The sequence below is a fragment of the Panthera tigris genome, chromosome C1 (genome assembly GCF_018350195.1).
Source record: "Panthera tigris isolate Pti1 chromosome C1, P.tigris_Pti1_mat1.1, whole genome shotgun sequence".
Lineage (NCBI taxonomy): Eukaryota > Metazoa > Chordata > Mammalia > Carnivora > Felidae > Panthera > Panthera tigris.
In genome coordinates this window covers 51,730,648-51,752,652 of record NC_056667.1, presented here as the reverse complement: position 1 = coordinate 51,752,652, position 22,005 = coordinate 51,730,648, and the positions used below count along the sequence as shown (strand labels likewise).

Genomic DNA, 22,005 nt, shown 5'->3' with positions numbered 1-22,005 from the left:
ACCAGTGTTAGTAATGTATAATGAAACTCTCTGCTTGTTCTTTTCTGACAGAATCAGATAATCCTATTCAGGATACTATCATGTGATAAATTAAATAAAATAGGGGAGGATAGTCTTAGTAATATGACTGATCCTACAAACATAGTTACTTTCTATTTCTCTTCATATGAAATTGCCTGTCAAACGTATTTATCTTTCTTAAATGCTGAAGAGCAAAATGCTGGTAGCAACCAGGATTTTGATCCCAATGAATCTAAACTTAGTATACCTAAAAATGGAGCATAGTAGTTAAATTATGGGCATAGGTATAAATTTGGGTTAGATTGAAAGTAGAGGGGCGCCTGGGTGGCTCAGTCGGTTAAGCGGCCGACTTCGGCTCAGGTCGTGATCTCGCAGTCCGTGAGTTCGAGCCCCGCATCGGGCTCTGTGCTGACAGCTCAGAGCCTGGAGCCTGTTTCAGATTCTGTGTCTCCCTCTCGCTGACCCCCTCCCCTGTTCATGCTCTGTCTCTCTCTGTCTCAAAAATAAATTAAAAAAACGTTAAAAAAAAAAAAAAAAAAAGAAAGTAGAAAGTAACCTGCAGAGGTTATAAGCAGGGGAAGAAACTAGGATACAGTAGATAGGTACCCATTTTAAAAAGTATTTTTAAACTGTGGTAAAATATACATAACAAAATTTACTATTTTTTTACTGTTTTTGTAAAGTTTACTATTTTAAATTATTAAGTGTACAGGTCGGTGGCATTCAGTATATTCACATGTGCAACTATCACTGTCATGTATCCCTAAAACGTTTTCCATCTTGCAAAACTGAAACTTTATACCCATAAAACAGTAACTCCCTATTCACCCTTCCTCCCAACCCCTGGCAACCATGCTCTATTTTCTGTGTTTATGAATTTGACTACTTTAAGCACCTCATTTGAGTGGAATCATATAGTATTTGTCCTTTTGTGATTGACTTATTTCACTTAGTATAAGGTCTTTAAGGTTCATCTATATTGTAGCATATGTCAGAATTTCTTCCTTTTTAAGGCTGCCTAATATTCCATTGTATATCTGTGGTACATTTTGTTTACTCATTCATCTGTTAATGGACACTTGCATTGCTTTCACATTTTGACTATTGGAAATAATGCTGCTATGAACATGCGTGTACAAATACCTGTTTGTGTCTCTGCTTTCAATTCCAGTGGCTATATACCCAGAAGTGGAATTGCTGAATCATATGGCAATTCTACATTTAATTTTTTGAGGGACTGCTAGACTGTTTTCCACAGCAGCATTTTACAGTCCTGCCAGCAGTGCACAAACATTCCAGTTCTCCATACCGTAGCCAACAATTTCTGGGGGGTTTTCTGGGTTTTTGATAGTAGACATCCTAATGGTTGTGAAATGGTATCTCACTGTGGCTCTGATTTGCATTTTCCTAATATTGGGAATGTTAAACATTTTTTCATGTTTATTGGCCAGTTGTATATCTTCCTTGGAGAAATGTCTGTTTGATCATTTGCCTTTTGGGGGGGTGTCCATTTTTTTAAACCAATGTAGTAACCACAAAAGCTGCTTATAACTTGATAGAAGTCCCAAAGATATATCATTTTTAATTGCCAACGAATACTGGTGGCAAGTGAGTAAATACTTTAGGAAAATATTGCTTCCATATATCTAATCAAGTTTTGTATGTTCTTCCTTTATAATATGCTTCAACCATCTCTTCCTCTATGTCGCTATTAACATCATCCTCTTACACCTAACATAATTTCATGCTTACGCTACAGTTGTGGATAAAAGAGCGGTTAAAAAAAAGGGTAAAAGCATGCTTAATTTAATAATATATTTTGTCAGTGGGCCCAATTCTAATAGAATAGTAAAGGTAGATTGTCATAAAATCCTCTGGTAGGTTTGCTGTTCTTTACCTCTTTAACTCCTCCCCTTCAATTCAACAAAGATTTATTATGCACAGGACCTGAGATCTGCGTTTCTTCCCTTCAAGCTGTGTGATAGCGGGCATGTCACACCACCTCTTCCTTATTGGATGAACTGAGTGATTTCTTAGCCTTCTTTTCATGATTCATGCAAATATTACCAGGTGTTGGTTTGGATCCCTGAATTATCTGAAAGCCATATCATCCACAATAAATTATGTTTTTAGAGTTATTATAGAAAATAACAGTCTAACTTTTCTTGTTTGCTTTTATGTATTTCCTTGGGCCTCTTAGATCAACACTAGCAACTAAACTGGAAACCTTTTAAATCCAAACATTAGTTACTTTCTGTAAGAATTAATCATCAGCGTTAAAGCAATAATATTTTGAAAGTTAATATCAGGGTCGGGTTTGTTTCCTTCTAATAAGCAGTATTACACCTTAGTATTTAAAAACAAAGGATAGTTAGCTAAAATTTAAATTAAAAATTAAAAAAAAAACAAAGGATAAAAAATGCTGTGCTGTGTATTTTAAGTTTTGAACTCTACTTCTGAAATTTTATAAAATACTGAAACATCTCACACACCTGAATAGGGTACTACATATTCCAAAACTACACACACACACGCACACACACACACACACACACACACACTTTTTTGGATCATCTGCCATTTTTATTTGTTCATAGCTCTAGTCTCTTCCTGCTTCATTGAAAATTCACATTAAATTGATTTCAGGTGGATTCTAAAAGATACAAGTAAATTTTAAAAGTGATTTAATCAATTTCAAATAATGTTATGTGCTAAGCTAATGTAGGTATAATAGCAAAATTAAGTGATAGATTAAATTTTTGTATTTAATATTTGCTACTCCATAGTGTTTGTAAATTGTCCATCTCTTCTATTTTTTTCTTGTTCTTGTCACTTGTTTGAAAGTCAATAAAAAAAAAACACCTCAATAGTCACTTATTTAAGAATAGTCATTTTCGGGGCACCTGGGCGGCTCAGTCGGTTAAGCGTCCGACTTCAGCTCAGGTCACGATCTCGCGGTCCATGAGTTCGAGCCCCGCGTCGGGCTCTGGGCTGATGGCTCAGAGCCTGGAGCCTGCTTCCGATTCTGTGTCTCCCTCTCTCTCTGCCCCTGCCCCGTTCATGCTCTGTCTCTCTCTGTCGCAAAAATAAATCAATGTTAAAAAAAAAAATTTAAAAAAAAAAGAATAGTCATTTTCTAAGATGTAAGATTTTTGTTTTTTATAATTCAAATTTTATCATACAATCCTTTTTTTTCTGCTTTATGCTCAAATTCTCTAATATTTTAGATAACGTAATTTCTGTTTCTCAGGGTTCAAAGTACTTTTAACGCTGCATTTGTCACTGGGAAAACTGGTTTTAATTTATATTGACCTTTTTCTCCTTTGAGCATTTAGTCTGCATTCAATAAAATGTTGATGACTGCTCTTTAGAAGACAGCTGTACGAAATAAAGTATTATAAATATTCAGCTTTCCTTTCTAAGCATTGTCACCAACAGCTGGGCATCCAGTTTAGCAGAACAGATTTTGCACAGAGAGAGCCTGGCATGTTCCTGAATCAGTTTAGTGAGAGAGACAAAAAATAGTTTCTTATGGATTGGGGACTTATAAAGACATAGAGCATCTGTTCCTCAGTTAAGTCATAGTCTGGTAGCACTGAATCATGTTTAAAGCTAGAATAACGGGCAAAACTTTTTTCACCTTGTTCATACCTTTATTTTAATACCTAGTACATTATTTCTGCAAATAATATACTTTCAACATCTCCATTAAGGGTGTATAAATTATTTTCTCCTTATGTATAATTTCTCAGTAGTGGTATTTTAAAACAAACAGATTAATTTTTACTAAGATTATTTCATAATATGACTTTAATGCTTGAATTGTACAATAGTACATGTGTGTAGAACCATATATAAAAATCCATTTAAATATTTCATTACAATTCCATATTGAAATACGCTATTAAAAAACCCAGTTTCATAGCCATGAAAATTGCTTTGCTTTCATCATATGGTATTCTGCTTTAGTTGGCAAAGTAACTCAGAATCTTTGTTTATATTTATTACTCTTAAATATTTGGCTACTTAAAGCATGTAAATCTAAGATTTCTTTAAATATTCTGTTTGCAGTGTTAAGAGATCACTGAAATTGGATCACCTCTTAGAAGCAAAAGTAAGTATTTACTTGTGAGTTTGTAATTGCATAACAAGAATGTATTTTTAATTTTTTGACAGCAAATTTACCTTAATAAAGAGAAAATTTTTCAAAAAAACGTGACATAATTGGGATTGGTACACCATTTTCTATATAAAATATTTTTGGTAAATCCAGTGTATTGAAGTTCCTGGCCAGAATAGGGTTTTCATTTAAGAGGCAAATTATTTAGAAACCTTGATGAGATAATTCAGTAGAAATTAATTTACTGTTTGTGGAAAAAGATATTCTGCCTTTTAAATGCTCAAGAAACAATATGGAACAATGGCAGTGCTTTAATCTGCATTCTATAATCTGCTAAATTGAAATAAAAACATTAACAGCATTTTTATATCAAAAATGTAATTACCTCCCTCAGCTATGCTAGCATAATTAAACAATAAAATACTAACACTGTAATAAATTTCACCATGGTTGTCACAATAAAAATAAAATTGTACTGTTGCTATTACTTTTTGTAAATCTAGTCATAGTACATTTCCCAGTGCCAGCATATCATGACATATGTTGGTTTATTATCTTTTCATACCAACTATGGAGCTAGATACAAATACTGATACTGAGATACTTATGGCCTCAGTAATCTTAAATGCAAGTAAATTGATGAGAAAGTAAATTGAAACAAATAGCTAGTCAATAAATGGCACCCCTACAAAATCCCATATGAGAGTGCCACTTTAAGAAATGGATGTTATATGGAATTTCTCTTTGGAATACTCACTGATATTTAACAATTTACCATTTTAAAAACTTCCTAGATGCTTTTTTTTAAAAATTTAAACAAAAGTGGCAATATAATGCAATGCCACTAAAAAAATCATTAGCAGTGTAATTAGCAATTTAGAGTACCATTATCCAACTTGTTCTGTACAGAATGCAGCTGTGACTGTAATTCTGCATCTGTTTCTTTGGTCAGAATGGTATTTTGGTAGACGAGTAGTCCAGCTTGAAATGAAATACTGTTCTTTCCTGTCCCCAAACCATTCTTTGGGATATGGTAACGTTATTTGAATAGCAAAGAATAGCTATTTAGGAATTCATCCTTTTTATGAAGTACAGTTGTCATCATGGCAGGCTTTCTATCCATTTTTACTCCAGATTAGGATGTGTCAAGGTAGACAGCACCACAGCTAATATCCTGTATTAGAAAAATACATTGTTATGTTTGGCCCAATTCTATACCTTTAAACCAAAGGGACTTAGCTAGCTTGACTTAGCTTGGTATCACATGGCCACCACTTGCTAAATGCAGGTTCCTGGCATCTAATTTGGGCCTTTCTTCAACATTTCTATTTTCTGACCTATTTCTGGTAATTTCTGCATTCGTACTCTTGCCTCATCATTTGCAGCTCTGTTTGCATGTTAGAATGGACAGCTTTTGCTCTGGTGCTAAGTCTAGCTAGGATTCTGTCTTTAGCTACATTTATGCTTCCATCCACTCCACTTTGCCCTAGAGCAGCCTGGCTCCACAAATCTACCCACAAGTCAGTGATCCTACTGAGGCTGCCTTTGCCCATGCAAAGGAAAATCAGACATTTAAGACTTACACCTGTAATTCTAAGAGTACCTAATTGCTATAAAACTACAGAGGAACTAGTAGTAACTTTATGGTCATTTTGCCTTACCAGTATGATACTGAAGGAAGAAGACTGGTATCCACAGAAAGGAGATGACTCTTATATACCAGTTGCTTAAACTGGAGCCTACTCATTCTAATCTACTGCTGTTTCCTCTCTCAGAGATGTTCGGAACTCCCAAATCCCATTGTTCCTAAAGCAGCTACAGCCCTTCATGGAGATTAATGCTCCATGATGTTAGGACAAATCTGCAAAAGTCATTTTCCTTATGAGTCTCCTAATGGGGAAAACAAGAGGTGTGAATCATACCCTGTGACCTTCCTTTAAAATCTAGAATGTATACTGCAAGTACCATTATTTGCTGGACCTTTCAAATTATTGAGGGTTAGTGAGGAGTAAAGAAGGTTCCAGTTTATCATTACCTACAGTATTTGAGCTGCTCATATTGCCCTCCTAGCACTGTTTCTAGATGGATTTTTAGAAATAAAGATGAATTATTTATTACAAGCTGCTGCTAATCGCAGTTCAGATGAATTTGTAGGGACAACTGGCCACCTGGTCATATACCTAGTCTCATTCAGGCCACCTCAGAGAAGGAGTGGAATAAATAGATTGTAGAGATGGGAAAAGAAGGAACATACTTCCTACCAAGGCCAACTCAGTAGGCTTGCTGCTAGAAGGAATAACAGTGCAAGTTTGGGGGGAGGTTTGTTAATTTAGACATGAGTGCCCAGGCTAGATTACTCTGTTACTATTGATTGGTAGAACACTTCTAAGTCTCATTATTCCTAGCACCTAAACTTGTCTTATCTCTCTGAGACAAGGTTTCTGCTGACTCCTGAAATTAGAAAGAACTTTGAATTTCAGGGCAGTAGGAGATTTTATAGCTCACAGTCTGCAGTCTTACTGATCTGGGTCAAATCTACTTTCTTCTCTCCCTCCCTCCCTCTCCAAGCTGAGCGTGGAGATTCTCTCTCTCCCTCTCCCTCTGCCCCTCTCCTGCTTGCACACGTACTAGTGTGCTCACACACTCTCTCTCTTAAAATAAATAGAACTTAAAAAAAAAAATCAGGATCCAAACAAGTTTTATACATTGTAATGTTTCTTATAGATCTTAAGTATTTTTAAATCTTGTTAAACTTCACCTTTTTTTTTTTTTTTTTGTACAGTAATTTATTTTGAAAAAACTGACGTATGTGTTTTATAAGCATATTCCACATTCTGGAGTTAGTTGGTTCTTTTCTTGTAGTGTCCTTCAAATGATTTCTCTATTCTTCATATTTCCTGTAAAACTTGCAGTTAAAGTTGGAGGCTTGATTAGATTCTGGTTCAAATTTTTTATAAGAATAGTTCATCAATAATCTATGTACTTCCTATTTGCATCCCCTCAGGAGCACAAAATGATCTGATTATTGGGTTCAGGGGTTATCAGCCTGATCTACCCATAATAAAATTCGCCATTAATCTGTCTTCTAATGTTTTTTGTTGTTGTTGTTGAGATGATCACGTGGGTTTTTTCCCCTTTATTCCATTAATATGATGTATTACATTGATTGGTTTAAATCAATTTTGTTTTCACAGGCAAAATCCAACTTGGTCATAATGTATAATTCTTTTTATTCACGTCTTGTTTCAGTTTGCCAGTATGTTGAGGATTTTGGCATCTATATTCACAAGGGATATTGGTCTATAGTTTTCTTTTCTTGTGATATATTTGCCTGGTTCTGATATCAGAGTAATTCTGGCCTCATAGGATGAGTTATAAACTGTTCCCTATTTTTGGAGAGAGTTTGAGAAGAATTGATATCAATTCTTCTTTAAATATTGGTAGAATTTAGCAGTGAAGCTCTCTGGTCCTGGACTTTTCTTTGTTAGAAGCTTTTTGAATATTGTTCCAATAAATTGATCCATCAACTTGCTGTTGATGTATTCTGATTTTCCATTTCTTTATGATTTAGTCTTGCTAAGTTGTGTATTTCTGGGAATTTGTCCATTTCATCTAGGCTATTCTAGTTTGTGGACATAAAGTTGTTTATAGTACTCCCTTAACTCCTTTTATTTCTCCAAGATTGATTTTAATATCTCCCCTTCATTCCTGATTTTAGTAATTCTAATCTTCTTTTTTTCTTTTTTTTTCTTTCTTGGTCAGTCTAGCTAGTTTTGTTGTCTCTTCAAAGAACCAACTTTTGGATTCGTTGACCTTCACTATCTTCTTATTGTCTATTTCACTTGTTTTCTTTTTAATATTAATATTTATTACTTCTTTTCTTCTGCTTCCTTTGGGTTTAGTTTGCTCTTTTTCTAGTTCCTGAAGGTAGAAGTTTGGGTTATTGATTTGAGAGTTTCTCTTTCCTCCTTCCTTCTTTCCTTCTTTCCTTCCTTCCTTCCTTCCTTCCTGTTTTTTAAGTAATCTCTATGCCTAACATGGGCCTCAAACACACAACCTCAAGATCACACGACCTCAAGAGTTGCATGCTCTACCAACTGAGCCAGCCAACTACCCCAGCTTCTTTCTTTTGTAGTGTACCTGTTTAAATTTCCCTCTGACTCTGAATACTGCTTTCTCTGCATCCCATAAGTTCACATAGGTTTAAAACAACAACAACAACGACACATAAGTTATTTATTTTGAGAGAGGGGAGCAGGGGCGGGTGGGGGGGGAGAGAGAGACAGAGAGAATGAATCCCAAGCAGGCTCTGCACTGTCAGTGCAGAGCCTGATGTAGGCCTCAAACACAAATCATGAGATCATGACTTGAACTGAAGTTGGACACTTAACTGATCCACTCAGGCGCCCCTGCATCCCGTAAGTTTTTATATACACTGTATTTCATTTTTGTTCTTCTCAATGTGTTTTCTAATTTCCCTTTGGATTGGTTATTTAGGAGTGTGTTGTTTAATTTCCACATATTTTTGTATTTTCCAAATATTCTTGTTATGAATTTCTAATTTAATTCCATTGTGATCAGAGAACATTCTTTACATGATTTCAGTCTTTTTAAATTTACTAAGATTTGTTTAATGGTCTAACATATCTTCTGTCTTTGCAGATGTTACATGTGCACTTCAGAAGGGTGTATATTCCACTGTTGTTGGATGGAGAGTTCTATAGATGTCTGCTAGGTCGAGTTTGTATATAGTCGTGTTCAGGGCTTCTGTTTTCTTGCTGATTTTCTGTCTAGTGGGTCTATCTGTTATTGAAAGTGGTACTATAGTTGGATTTTCTATTTTTCCTTTCAATTCTGCCGGTTGTTGCTTCTTATATTTGGAACTCTCTTGTTAGACAAGTGTGTGTGGGGGGGGGGGCAATAATTGTTGTGTGTTCTTTAGTATTGTTTTTTTTTTTTTGAGCACCAATAAGTCTTTATTTGTTCATTGTGTTTGTTTGGGGGAAAGAGGAATGGTAAAGGATCAGCATATAGCAAAAGTATAGTGGAAAGGAAAGGAAGTACCCAGTACAGCAAAATCAACCATCGAATAAACACACCCTGGTAATGGGGGTCACCAAAGCCCACGGGAGCACAGTCTTCTGCTGTTCAGTAATGAGAGGAAGATATCAAGGAAAGAACAGATAGGTATACAAAGGAGTACTATTCAGCAATCAAAAGGAACACACTATAACCCCATACAACAATGTATATGATCTTAAAAACATGTTGAACAAAAGAAACCAAAGACAAAAGTTACATACTTAATTTATATGAAGTTCAAGAATAGGTAGAAGTATCTGGATTATAGGAATGAGAAAGTGGTTCTGGGCTAGGGAGTGGAAATTGAGTGGACAGGTGTACAAGGAAATCTGAGATGGTGAAATGTTGTCTATCTTGGATGATACTTGCATCGGAGTATACAATTATCAGAACTCATTAAGCTGAAAACTTAAACTCTGTGCATTTTAATGTATGTAAATCATACTTCAATAAACAGACAAAAATATATTTGAGGTGAAATTCACTTTATATTCTGAAGAATATGAGGATTTATGAAGGAATGATGGGAAACAGCCTTGAAAACATTTCATTAAAATCTTCTTGAGGATTATAGTGCAAGAGAATAACAGAACAGTGTTATCTTTAATATTAAAATTAATATTTTAGGGGCACCTGGGTGGCTCAGTTGGTTAAGCGTCCAGCTTCAACTCAGGTCATGATCTCGCAGTGTGTGAGTTTGAGCCCCGCATCGGGCTCTGTGCTGACAGCTCGGAGCCTAGACCCTGCTTTGGATTCTGTGTCTCCCTCTCCCTCTGCCCCTCCCCTGTTCACGCTCTGACTCTCTCTTTCAATAATAAATCAACGTTAAAAAAATTTTTTTTAATTAATATTTTAACATTTTTAAATTGTGGAACAATAATGAACACAAATAGAAACTCCAGTGTATCACCTTTTGAAGCCAATGTTTTATTTTTCCTATTAAAATATTTTTGAGTTTATTTTGAGAGAGACAGTGTGAGTGGGGGAGGGGCAGAAAGAGAGAATCCCAAGCAGTCTCTGCACTGCCAGCACAGAGTCCAATATGGGGCTCGAACCTACAAAGCCAACCACGAAGCCAAACCTGAGCCAAAACCGAGAGTCAGATGCTTAACCGACTGAGCTACCCAGGCGCCCCTCCTATTAAATTTTTTTTTATCAAAATAAAATTTAACTATTATGAAATCCACAGATGTTGAGTGGACAATCCAGTGAGTTTTGACAAATGTATACCCCTGTGTGTCAGACATCCAATCAAGAAATAGAATGTTTCCATCACCACAGATCTAATATATTGGTTATATTCTTTCCCTGCTGTCCCTGGAAGATCATGGAGGTTAGTGCCAAATGCTTTGGTTTTCATAACTACTATTACAAATAACAACAAAACCCCAACATTATTAGAACCATTAAGGATGATAATTGTGGCAGCTGATAAGAAGTTAGTTGATCTCTGTGACTGTTCTAGGAACCCTAGGCCCAAATTGTGAAAAGTCCCTGAGAGAGCTAGTATTTAGAGTGTTTTAATATAAATTCCATAATAGTACTAGTAATGCATAATAATGTCTTAGGTGTGACATTCCTATGACCTAATTAACCAGTGTAAGGTTATAAAGAATTACCTCCCTTTAGTTGCCCTAATTTTTCTTTTGTTTCTGGTTGCCCACATACCTACAGTACCTGGGTTTTAAATATTTCACCGATAGCATAGGCTAGTAGTTCATAATAATAATAGCAGATCCTTTCCATCATATTTCATCCTAAAAGAACCCTTAGTTAGTACTTTCCAGATGGTTTATAATAGGTAAAAATCAATGAAATACAGGCACCTTTTTGGTAGACTATGCTTTAAACAAAGTGACAAAGCAAGTTACAATTTGTGAAAGATATTGAAGGAGAATGTCATATATTTGAAATTATGAAGTGAACATTCATTGTTTTTTTTTTTTTTTTTTGGACAGAAAAATCAATGCCCAAATTTTAGTTTTGCTAACATACAAGGTTTGACCTCTTTACAAAGAGTACAGTGGTATTTGGGCTGATCATAGAATTTTTTTCTTAATAGTGGTGTGAAATATCTCTAAGGACTCACTAAATATTACAAGCAGTTATAAATTATTATAGAATTGTGACTTATTGATTTCTCTTTCCTTAATTTTATTCACATCCTGAATTCTTTCCCTTCTCTAGCTAAATCTAGGCTTCTCACTTTTTCTTTCTTTGTTTTCTACAGTATCTGGTAGCTAGCCCTCCTTATTGCTGAGTGGAAAGAATGCTGAACTTCTCGTTTAGAAGCTCAGTCTTCCCTGAAATCCCAACCTTCTTAACTGTTCTTGGTGTGGGTTAGGTGGGCTCTAGGATCACTTTTAAGCATCTTCAGGGTTTTAAAGTTAGAGGACCTTGGTAAAACTTTAAGAGGAAAAAAAATCTTAGAGAGGTAAGATTATGCCCTTATGTGTATCCATAGTCAGTTATATAAAAATGTGTTATTTATTGAAGAATATTTAGTGGGATAGTAGGGGACAGTAGATTTTCATTTTTCCCTCTTTGTATAGTAATTGTAGACAGACATTTTTCCTTTTAACCAACATAGATGGCCAAAAAAAAAAAAAAGAAAGCAGAAGAGAAGCCTCAGTATTTTAAGGTGAGGGGAAAAAATACACACACACACACACACACACACACACACACACACACACACACGTATGCACACAAAGACTTATTTTATGAAAGCTAGAAAATGGTTTTCAAGGAGAAATGTATGATCTATAGTTGTAATGTTTAGATATTTGGCAATTGGAAAAAATAATTTTTGGTAAAATAGGAAAACAGATAGACATAAATGTACATTAGGGTAGTGACTTTCATTTCTTGTACATACACAGTGAAATAGTTCTGGGCAATAAATTCTTGGAAAGGTAGGGTAGAATTGGATAAATGTCATAGTTTATGACTGAATACATATAAACAGGTGAAAACTCAAGGTGGAGTGGTAATAATAACCACCTGATAAAGAGACTTAAAACCTTTTCATCTTACAAAAAAGATTGCTTTAGAGTCATAACTTGATATTATAGTTTGATTTTTAAAAAAGGTATTAGTTATATTTGTGGCTACTATGGATACATAAAATAAAGAATGGAATGCCTTTTGTTCCCCCAATACAAAAAAAGTATTTATCATATAAAACCTTAACTGTAAAAAAACAAAACAAAAACTGATGCTATAGACACTGGAACTAATACCAAGATTATTGAAAAAGGTGATACAGCCACTATTTCTGCCATAGTGTCTTAGAAATAAAGAACAGTTGACAATGAAGAATTATGTAACTATTTCAGGTCAGCTACCAAACAAAAGTTTAATTCTATAATGTTGGCAACATCATAAGCTTTCAGACTTTGTTATGCCCCCAATCCAGCCTATGCCATCTGTATCACCTCCAGATTTCAGGTTTTTCGTACCTTTATTTTCACTTATCTAAACTTCACCTTTCCTCCTTACAAGAATCCTGTAAGATTACTGCAGCCCACCTTGATTTTTCCTTTCCTCTCAGTTTTTGGTAACACCTTTGCTACTGCTAAGACCTCTTCTCTGCTGTTTGTTCAGAGAACAATTTGTTCTCTTTCTTTGTACACATTAGTTATTAAGTGCTGGGTGATGAGTAAGCATTACAGAAAACAGTTTAAAGGGAATTCAGAAGAACAAGCAGTTAATAGTGTGATAATGGGTGTCGGGAGGAAGTGGATCATAAATGAGGACCTAAACAAAAGAAAGACTAGATCTTGGGGAAGATAAGAAAGAGGGCATTCCAGCTAGATCACAGAATGAGCTGAGGCCCAAATGTGCATAGTCTAAGTGACTGAGACTACAGGGGTCATTTCACATGAGATGAGAACAAATGAACAAATGAATGTATTCAAAGTAGAGTGGCTTAACCAAGGTTACTGGACTGTTCCTTTTACATCATTCATTCATCCACACATTTTTGAGTTCTAGGGTACAAAGATGAAGAAATGACATTTATTTTCAGGAACTCAAATTCTAATGGGGCAGACAGAAATGTAAACAATTATTAAAATTTACTGTCTCCAGGGGTACCTGAGTGGCTTAGTCAGTTTGTGGTAGAGCCCCTCCCTAAGGAATGTGGTAAAAACCTCAAGACAAGGGAAGACAGCCTGGCTCTGTGCTCATGCGCAACATTCCTCTTGACTCTAACATGGACCGCCCAATCGGCCTGTGTGTTATCATATATGGAAGACAAAGGAGCAAAAATTGTACAAAAGGCAACACACACACACACACACACACACATACACACACACCGCTGCACTCAGGGCTCAGCCTTTTGGGGGTCTTAGCCTGCTGAGCCTGTGTTGGCACAAATAAATCTGCTTCCTGGAAAGAAAAGCCTCAGTATCCCAACACTCTGTGTATGACTGGCCTCAACAAGTTAAACACCCAACCCCTTTGTTTTTAATATAAGGATTATTTTAGGCTGGCTATTTTTTTTTTTTTAAGTTTATTTGGAGAACGTGAGGGACAGAGAGAGAGGGAGAGAGAGAATACCAAGCAGGCTCTGCTGTCAGCACAAAGCCCAATGCGGGACTTGACCTCAGGAACCATGAAATCATGAGCTGAGCCAAAATCAAGAGTTGTATGCTTAACCAACTGAGCCACCCAGGCACCCCCAAGCACTCAACTCTTGATCATGAGATTGAGCCCTGCTTCAGGCTCCAGTTCCATCGTACTTAAGATTCTCTCCCCCTCTTCTCTGTCCCTTCTCTGCATCCCCCCTACTCACATGGGTGCTCTCTCTCTCAAAAATAAAATAAATAAAATTTACTATCGCCAGTAAGAGCTATGTGCAAGGTGTATGGGAACACAGAGGAGAAAGCTGCAGAGAGGATTTGCATAGGATAGACCAAATTCTCAAGGCCCTTAAATGCCATACTCAATTGTTTGAACATTATTTTGGTTATCCTTAAGACAAGTCACTGTGTCAGAGCAAATTTGTGAAGGTTTAAAACAGCACTTATCCTTCCTAGGACTTCCTTGTGGATTTTCCTAAGAGAAACTTATGACAGTTTCCCTGGCCTAGCCCCATAATTATACTTCAGGTCCAGCAGACAGCAAAAGTCAGGATATAATTGGGAGAGTCAGTCATCTCTAAACTGTTTGGAAATACCATCTCAGATGGTAGTAAATTTTTAATATTAAAATTTCATAAATATCAAGTTGAGATGCCCTAATTAGTGTGGAGACCTGAAATAGCTACAAAACTTGAAAAAATAGTGTTCACTTTGGAGGTGGTAATGGAGTATATTTAAAATCTGAAAAGAAAGATCAAGGAAAATCATACTGGTTTGAATTTTGCAAGTTTAAAAGACATTCTCAACTAAATGTATTTTTGTCTCAAATTAATATTTATTTTCAGTCATTTGATTCTTCAAAAATCACAAGGAAGAACAGTATTACAACTTACTCTCCAACAACTGGAACTTGTCAAATGAGCCCATTTGCTTCTCCTGCAAGCTCTAAAGAACAAGACCACAAAAGTGAACCATCAAATGGTTAGTTGAACATTCTTTTCCATTTATTGTAATATTTTTCTACTTATTGGCTAAATCAGAATTTTTATTTAATAATATATGGATCTTGCTGCAGCTGATTTTTCTTAAAGAATTCAACATAAAGAAGGCTAGAATATAGGTACTACTTTGGACATAAATGTAAACTTTCTAGGCACTTATTTTAAAATGCTACTGCAGACTTTGTTCCCTTACTGTCCCATCCATTAAACAGAAATTATGGTCTGACTGCCTTCAGCTACTATCAATTACAGTGGTTACAGATACACCCCTTAACAAGCTATCCATCATGTGCATAAATTAAAGGGCATATAATTCAGGTACTGCTGCACTACAGTTTAAGAGAGATACCTCTAAATGTTATTTTTATTCATGTTGTCCGTTTAGTTTTATTCACATTTCGTTTATCTTTATATAGCTTGCTTTTATTTATTATATTTCATTCCCTTCTTTTCCTTTGCTATTTTAAATGGATTTGCAAAAAAATTGTAGTTTTCCACTAGAGGATAGCCTAATTTTACTATGAAATTGTTTATTTTGAAATATTGTTAATTTTGGCCATGCATATTTCTTGTTCTCTGGTAGTTTATTGCTAAAATATTTTTTAAAGATATATGAATCTAGATTTCATAGGTTTAATTTTTAATATTACAAAAAGTCATGAATTAGTAACATGTCAAGTTTCTGTAATATAAAATTCTAAGTAGGCTCAAATTTAATAAAATATATTTTAGATGTGCTGTGATTAGCCTAATTCATATTTTATTGTTTAACATTTATTGAGTGCTAAGAATATACTAGAAGCCACACAGAAACAAAGAAATCTCATTTTACCCAATTTGTTGTAATGAAACCTATAATAAGATCTTAAACTTTTGAATGACTTTTATTTTACTTTAATCAAATGCTTTTTATCTTAAAGCTATTACTATTAGGTTTGCTTTCACAAAAATGTATGAAGATGTATACATTTTCTTCAAGCTCTATCTGTTTTTAATACACTTGATATATCTTTTGTTTAAAATTAAAAATTAGTGCCTTAAAGATGGCACATCACCATACTGAAATGTGAATAGATTTTAAGTGGATACCTGCTCGATTTCCATATTGAAATTAAATATGGACTTAAGGGAACATTCCTTTTGCCTATAAAAAGACTGGTCACGTGATCCCAGTTGACATTTAAGTGGATAATTATCACAGATTATAGTACTAAGTAAGCTCTTTTTTAAAAAGTCATACAGCAAGGGTTCCTGGGGTGCTGGTAATATTCTATTTCTTAACTTACATGGTGGTTATACTGGTTCATTAAACTGTACATATATGTCTTATATATTCTTTGATATATATATCTCACATACAAAAGTCTAAAAATAGAATTCTCTAGGATCTTATATCACATTATGTCATTTGTAATCATTACATTGCTCATCCTGATATGTCATCTTATACACATTTTAGAAATAAGAAAGTCTGACTCTTATGAAGTAATTTAAGTTCCAAATGATCCCATAACTTCTATTAACAATTCTCAGTTTTTAAATATTATACAAAACATAAGGTGCAACTTAAATAAGCTCTTTTATTTAAATAGCATTTTCAAGGGCGTTTTAGGTGCAATTCACTTCCCATCACACTTAGGATATAATTCAAAACCTTATCATGACTTTTAAGGCCATATATCATCTAATACCTGACCACCTCGTCTATCTCATTTTCTACTACCCTTCCCATGTTTACACTACCTTAACCACTCTTACTATCTTGCTATTAATCAGTCATGTCAAACTGCTTCCTGCCACAAGGTCATTGCACTTGCATGTCTCTCAACCTGAAATACTCTTCCTCCTAAAATACTCTTCTTTTACGTATTTCTTTTCTTTTCTTTTTTTGTTTTTAAGTTTATTTACTTTGAGAGAAAGAGAGAGAGTGCAAGCAGGAAAGGGGCAGAAACAAAGAGACACAGAATCCCGAGCAGGCTCTGTGCTGTCAGCGTAGAGCCCAATGTGGGGCTCAAACTCACAAACTGTGAGATCATGCATGGTCTGAGCCAAGATCAAGTCAGATGCCTAACCAACTGAGCCACCCAAGCACCCCTTCCTCTGGGTATTTCTAAGTACTTTCTATATACATTTGAACTATGTACTATGTGAACAGATGACTTAATACTAAATTTAAATCTATTTGTACTTCTAAAAGAAAGAAAGATCTGTTTCTAAGTCTTCCCTCTGCATAGATTCTACATGTGGGCCAAAAATAGGGTGAGTAATTCCAGTTTATACTTTTGAGATATGTATATTTATTTACTTATCATTGTATATGTTTCTCACTGTTATATATGTTTATGTGTCTGTATCATTATATTGCTGCCCTCCCCTACTCCTTAGCAAATTTCTCCAAACTATTATGTTTTCGGTGAAGAGGAAGGATGCATCAGACTTAGTATTTAATAATTGAGTGGAAGGATAAACAACAAATTTGCATGGTCAAAGAAAGTCCTTGTGAATTAGACAGTAGATCTGTAGAAATCAGCCAGACTGTAGCAGTGTAATAGCACAGAGAGATAAAGAGATGGAGAATATGATAAAACGATAAAAAGAAATGATGAATAAAATAAGAAGCTCCAACATATGTCAAATAGGAGTTCCACAAGGAGGAAATAGGGAGAATGGGGCTGAGGCAGTATTCTAAGATAAAAGGACCATCAGGGTTTTTTTTATAATTTCAATTTCACAATTAAGGAAAGATGAGAATTTCCAGGTTAGAATAGCATGCTTAGTTTGAGCAGGATGAATTAAAACAAACCCTTACCTAGTCATATCATGGTAAAACTACAGAACATCAAAGACAAAGAGAAACTTTTAAAGGCCACCAAAGAAAAGACATCTAACCTACAAGGGAATGACAGACTGATAGTAGACTTTTCATCTATAGCAATAGATTCTAACAGGAAGTAGAATGATACCAACTAAAAATCACAGCTGATTTTTTTTATTCAGGAACTGAGGATGAAATAAAGATTTTTTTCAGACAAAGTCAGAAAGAATTTACCATTCACACGTACTCCCTGAAAGGACTACTAAAACGTGTACTTACATAAGCAAACTGAGCCTCCAGTAAAGGAATGGACTGCAAAGAGCAATGGTGAAAAAATAAATTAGCAAACTTGGTGGTAAATCTAATTATAAATCTAATTATAAAAATGTGACTACAAACTCCACTGACCATAAAGCAAAAGACAATTTGAGAGATGGAGTTAAAAGCAAATAATAGACTGTGATAGCATGGAATATTGATGAGGGAGCAGGAAGAAGCTAAAGTGCTTTAAGATTCTTGTAATTTTTAGGGAGCAGATAGAATATCTGTTAATTGACTTTATAATTGAGTTTTTGTTTACTTGCATGTAAAATGGGGAAAGTAATAATATCTATCCTAGGATTGTTGTGAGAATTAAATAAATTCATATACAAAAAGCACTTAGAACAGTGCCTGACATGTATTTAAGTTTTCAACACGTATTTTAACTGTTTTTATTAATATCTTTATTTATGTTTTAAGAAAAGATATAGGATGTTTAAGAAAACAAAGCAAATATTGGCTTGAAAAAAAGTTATAGTTGGCATAAGAATATTAATATAGACCAAAATAGATTTTAAGGCAAAAAAGCTTTATTGAAGATAATAGAACTCTTTACATAGTGGGAGAAGGGAAGAGTCACTATCAGAAAAAGAATCCTGAAACTATGTACATCTAAAACAAAAACTCCAACAAAACATAACAAAATGGGACAGGATTATAAGGAGAGACCCACAAATCCCAAATCATAGTAGATTTTAAACTACCTCTTTCAGGGGCACCTGGGTGGCTCAGTTAATTAAGTGTCTGGCTCTTGTTTTCAGCTCAGGTCATGATCTCATGATTCCTGGATTCGAGCCCCACATGGGCTCCACACTGAGAGTGTGGAGCCTGCTTGGGATTCTGTCTCTCCCTCTCTCTCTGCCCCCCCCCATTCTCCCTCTCACTCTCTGTCTTTCTCTCTCTCTCTCTCTCTCTCCCAAAATAAATAAATAAACTTAAAAAATAGTTTAAGAAACTGATGAAATAGATAAAAAACTTAGGACAGATGTAAACAATTTGAACACAGCTAGCAAGCATGATCTAACAAACTGTGGTCAAACACACACACCTCACACATGATAAAGCATGACAGAACTTTAACAAAAATATAGCCAGTTTGAGAGCACCTAGGTGGCTTATTCAGTTGGGTGTCCAACTTTTGATTTTGGCTTGGGTCATGATCTCAGGGTCGTGAAATCGAGCCCCAAGTTGAGCCCCACACTGAGCACAGAGCCTGCATATGATTCTCTCTCTCTGCCCCTACCTCCCCCTCCCCCCCCCCCCAAAAAAATATATAGCCAGTTTGGAGTCACAAATAAGTCTCAACATACTAAAAATTGCTATCAAATTTTCTGACGAAAATTTCATGCAATTAGGAATCAATAATAAAAAGGCAGCCCTCTAAAAATTTTTAGCCCACGTGTTTGGAAACCTGGAAACTTCTAAATAATTCATTGTTCAGAAAAATCATAAAGGAAGGTATAAAATATTTAAAATGGAATGATAATGAAAACAGAAAACTTACAGGAAAAATTTACACCTGAATACTGCATTATACTAAAACAGTTCTTAGTGGAAATTTTATACTTCTAAATGCATATATTTAGAAAGGAAGAATGATTGGGGCGCCTGGGTGGCTTAGTCAGTTAAACAACTGACTTCGGCTCAGGTCATGATCTCACAGTTTGTGAGTTCAAGCCCCACATCAGACTCTGTGCTGACAGCTCAAAGCCTGTAGCCTGCTTCAGATTCTGTGTCTCCCTCTCTCTCTGCCTCTTTCCTGCTCATTCTCTGTCTCTATCTGACTCTCAAAAATAAATAAACATTTTTTAAAAATTTAAAAAAAAAGAAGGAAGAATGATTGAAAACCCATGAGGCAAGCATTCAACTCCAAAAGATGGAAAAAAATAGAACCTCCCAAAATATAAGAAAGGAAATAGTAAAAGATAGAAACTATTAAATAGAAAATAAGATAATAATAAAGAAAAGCAACAAAATCAAAAGCGGGTTCTTTGAAAAGACTAATCAAACGGTAGATCTCTGGCAAGACTGATTTCTTTTTAAGTGGGAGAAGGGACAGACAATATGTATTTCAAAGGAGCTGATAAATTATCAGTTTAAATATCTGATGAGCAGTTTGAGATATATGAGCCAAATGCTTCTTAATGTGAGTCTAATTTGGGTGAAAGCTTTAAAAACTTACCATTCTGCTTCTCAAATATTAATGTTTTAATAGCTAAAAAGCAATTGATTTTCTCATTGATACCTTTCTTTTCAATAATATAGGAAATATTTTAACAATATATTTCCATACATGTGACTCAATAAAAGTATTTTGAATTTTAAAAAAGGAACCATTAGCATTGTTATTTTTCATAAATTGATCCTCTAAAGAGGTTCCTCACTCTCCACTCTTGTTTAATAATAATAATGCGGTTAACTAAAAGAATAACATGATTTCATTTTCCTCTTAGCCTACAGGCTCTAACTTGATCTGGCAATAACTCTTTTAGAAAAAAATTACTAACTAGTGTGTAATACCTTAGACAAATCACTTGAACCTGTCTGGGTCAAGGTTTTCCTCAACTCATAACTTTTGGTTTGGGACCAAATGATGCCTAAGATGTATGTCAACTATAAAGTGTACATATCTGGAAACAGCATAATACCAACCTAAACCTGTTTAAATAAGTGTAGCATCCTGGTTAAGAGAACAATCTTTGTAGCCAGATGACTGGGTTTAGATCCTAACTCTGCCACTTACTAGCTTTAGGGCCTTGGATAAGTTATGTAGTCATTCTGTGCCTCTGTTTCCTCATCTGTAAAATGGGAATAAGAATGACCAATTCAGTTTTGCAGAATAGTTTATATACGTAACATTTAAATCAGCTCCTGGTGCTAAAAATACTGTGTAAGTGTTAGCCATTATCATTAAGGTCATTGATTGTATTTCTAAACATTGTGGTCTGTTGAAAGTTATCTTCGCTGGTTAGAGAAAGGGCTCCTTGAGCCTTACCAGAAAGTCTAAATACAATTTTGAATATAGTCCAGATTCAGTGATGGTACATTTTTCATCAGTGTATTGTGAAACTCCTTTAAAGGGAGCCACATACACAACTGTTTGTTATGTATAACCTAGCAAGAAAAAGACCATTTATAATCTGTGGCTCTTTAACATATGTTCATTGTTAATAGAATGAAACGAAATCAAGGAAGTAATCATTAAATAACTGGAATACTCTCTTTTTTTAAAATTTTTTTAGTGTTTATTTTTGAGAGAGAGACAGACAGAGCATTAGTGGGGGAGGGGCAGAGAGAGAGGGAGACACAGAATCTGAAGCAGGCTCCAGGCTCTGAGCTGTCAGCACAGAGCCCAAAGCAGGACTCGAACTCACGAACCATGAGATCGTGACCTGAGCCAAAGTCAAACGCTCAACCAACTGAGCCACCCAGGCACCCCTGAAATACTCTTAATGATATATTAGAGTCTAAACAGTCTCTGGTAACTGGTCCAAGTGTTATTCTTAGAGATATTAAAACTCCTCCTATTTAACAGTTGGAAAGTATATCAGAAGCGTAAGTCCTTCCATGAGAAGATGGAGATTAATGCTATTGATTGCATTTTATAGGATAAGATATCTAATCCCCTTACAATAATAAAAATGTTTCAACAGGCATTGACCACCTGGTGAAAATTCAAATAAAGCATTCTTTTACTATTTCTCACCTAACTTTATTGACTGATGGTGCTAAAATGTGAAAATTAATTACAAGTTAAAGGAACAATAACTTAATTTTGGAGCTTTATTGAATGCAGACAGCATAGTACAAAATTCAGGAAACTAGTATTAACCTTGAGGCAAAGATTCTCTGAGATAAAGGTTCAATGTGTATCCTGGAATTTCATTTGTAGTTTTCTACAAAACAGATACATTTTTAGCTTGATTTTTTTTTTAAAAGAGATGGATTTTAATAGGCTTTTTCCTCAAAGTTCTCTAAAATCATAAATAAAATATTGTTACTGTTTTTCCCGTTAATTCTTTGTTAAATAAACTCTTACTATTTGGAATTTAGGGA

The 22,005-nt window shown here is 34.9% G+C and overlaps 1 protein-coding gene across 1 annotated transcript in view; it reads left to right on the top strand.

Annotated features, from left to right (window-relative positions):
- The window catches only part of LOC102962459 (integrin subunit beta 3 binding protein), a 68,042-nt gene that overhangs the window by 16,773 nt on the left and 29,264 nt on the right, over positions 1–22,005 (top strand). The window contains exons 3-6 of the mRNA XM_042993850.1: positions 4,093–4,135; positions 8,804–8,881; positions 10,548–10,556; positions 14,658–14,793. Coding sequence (XP_042849784.1) covers positions 4,093–4,135; positions 8,804–8,881; positions 10,548–10,556; positions 14,658–14,793 — 266 coding nt within the window. The remainder of the gene's footprint in view (positions 1–4,092; positions 4,136–8,803; positions 8,882–10,547; positions 10,557–14,657; positions 14,794–22,005) is intronic.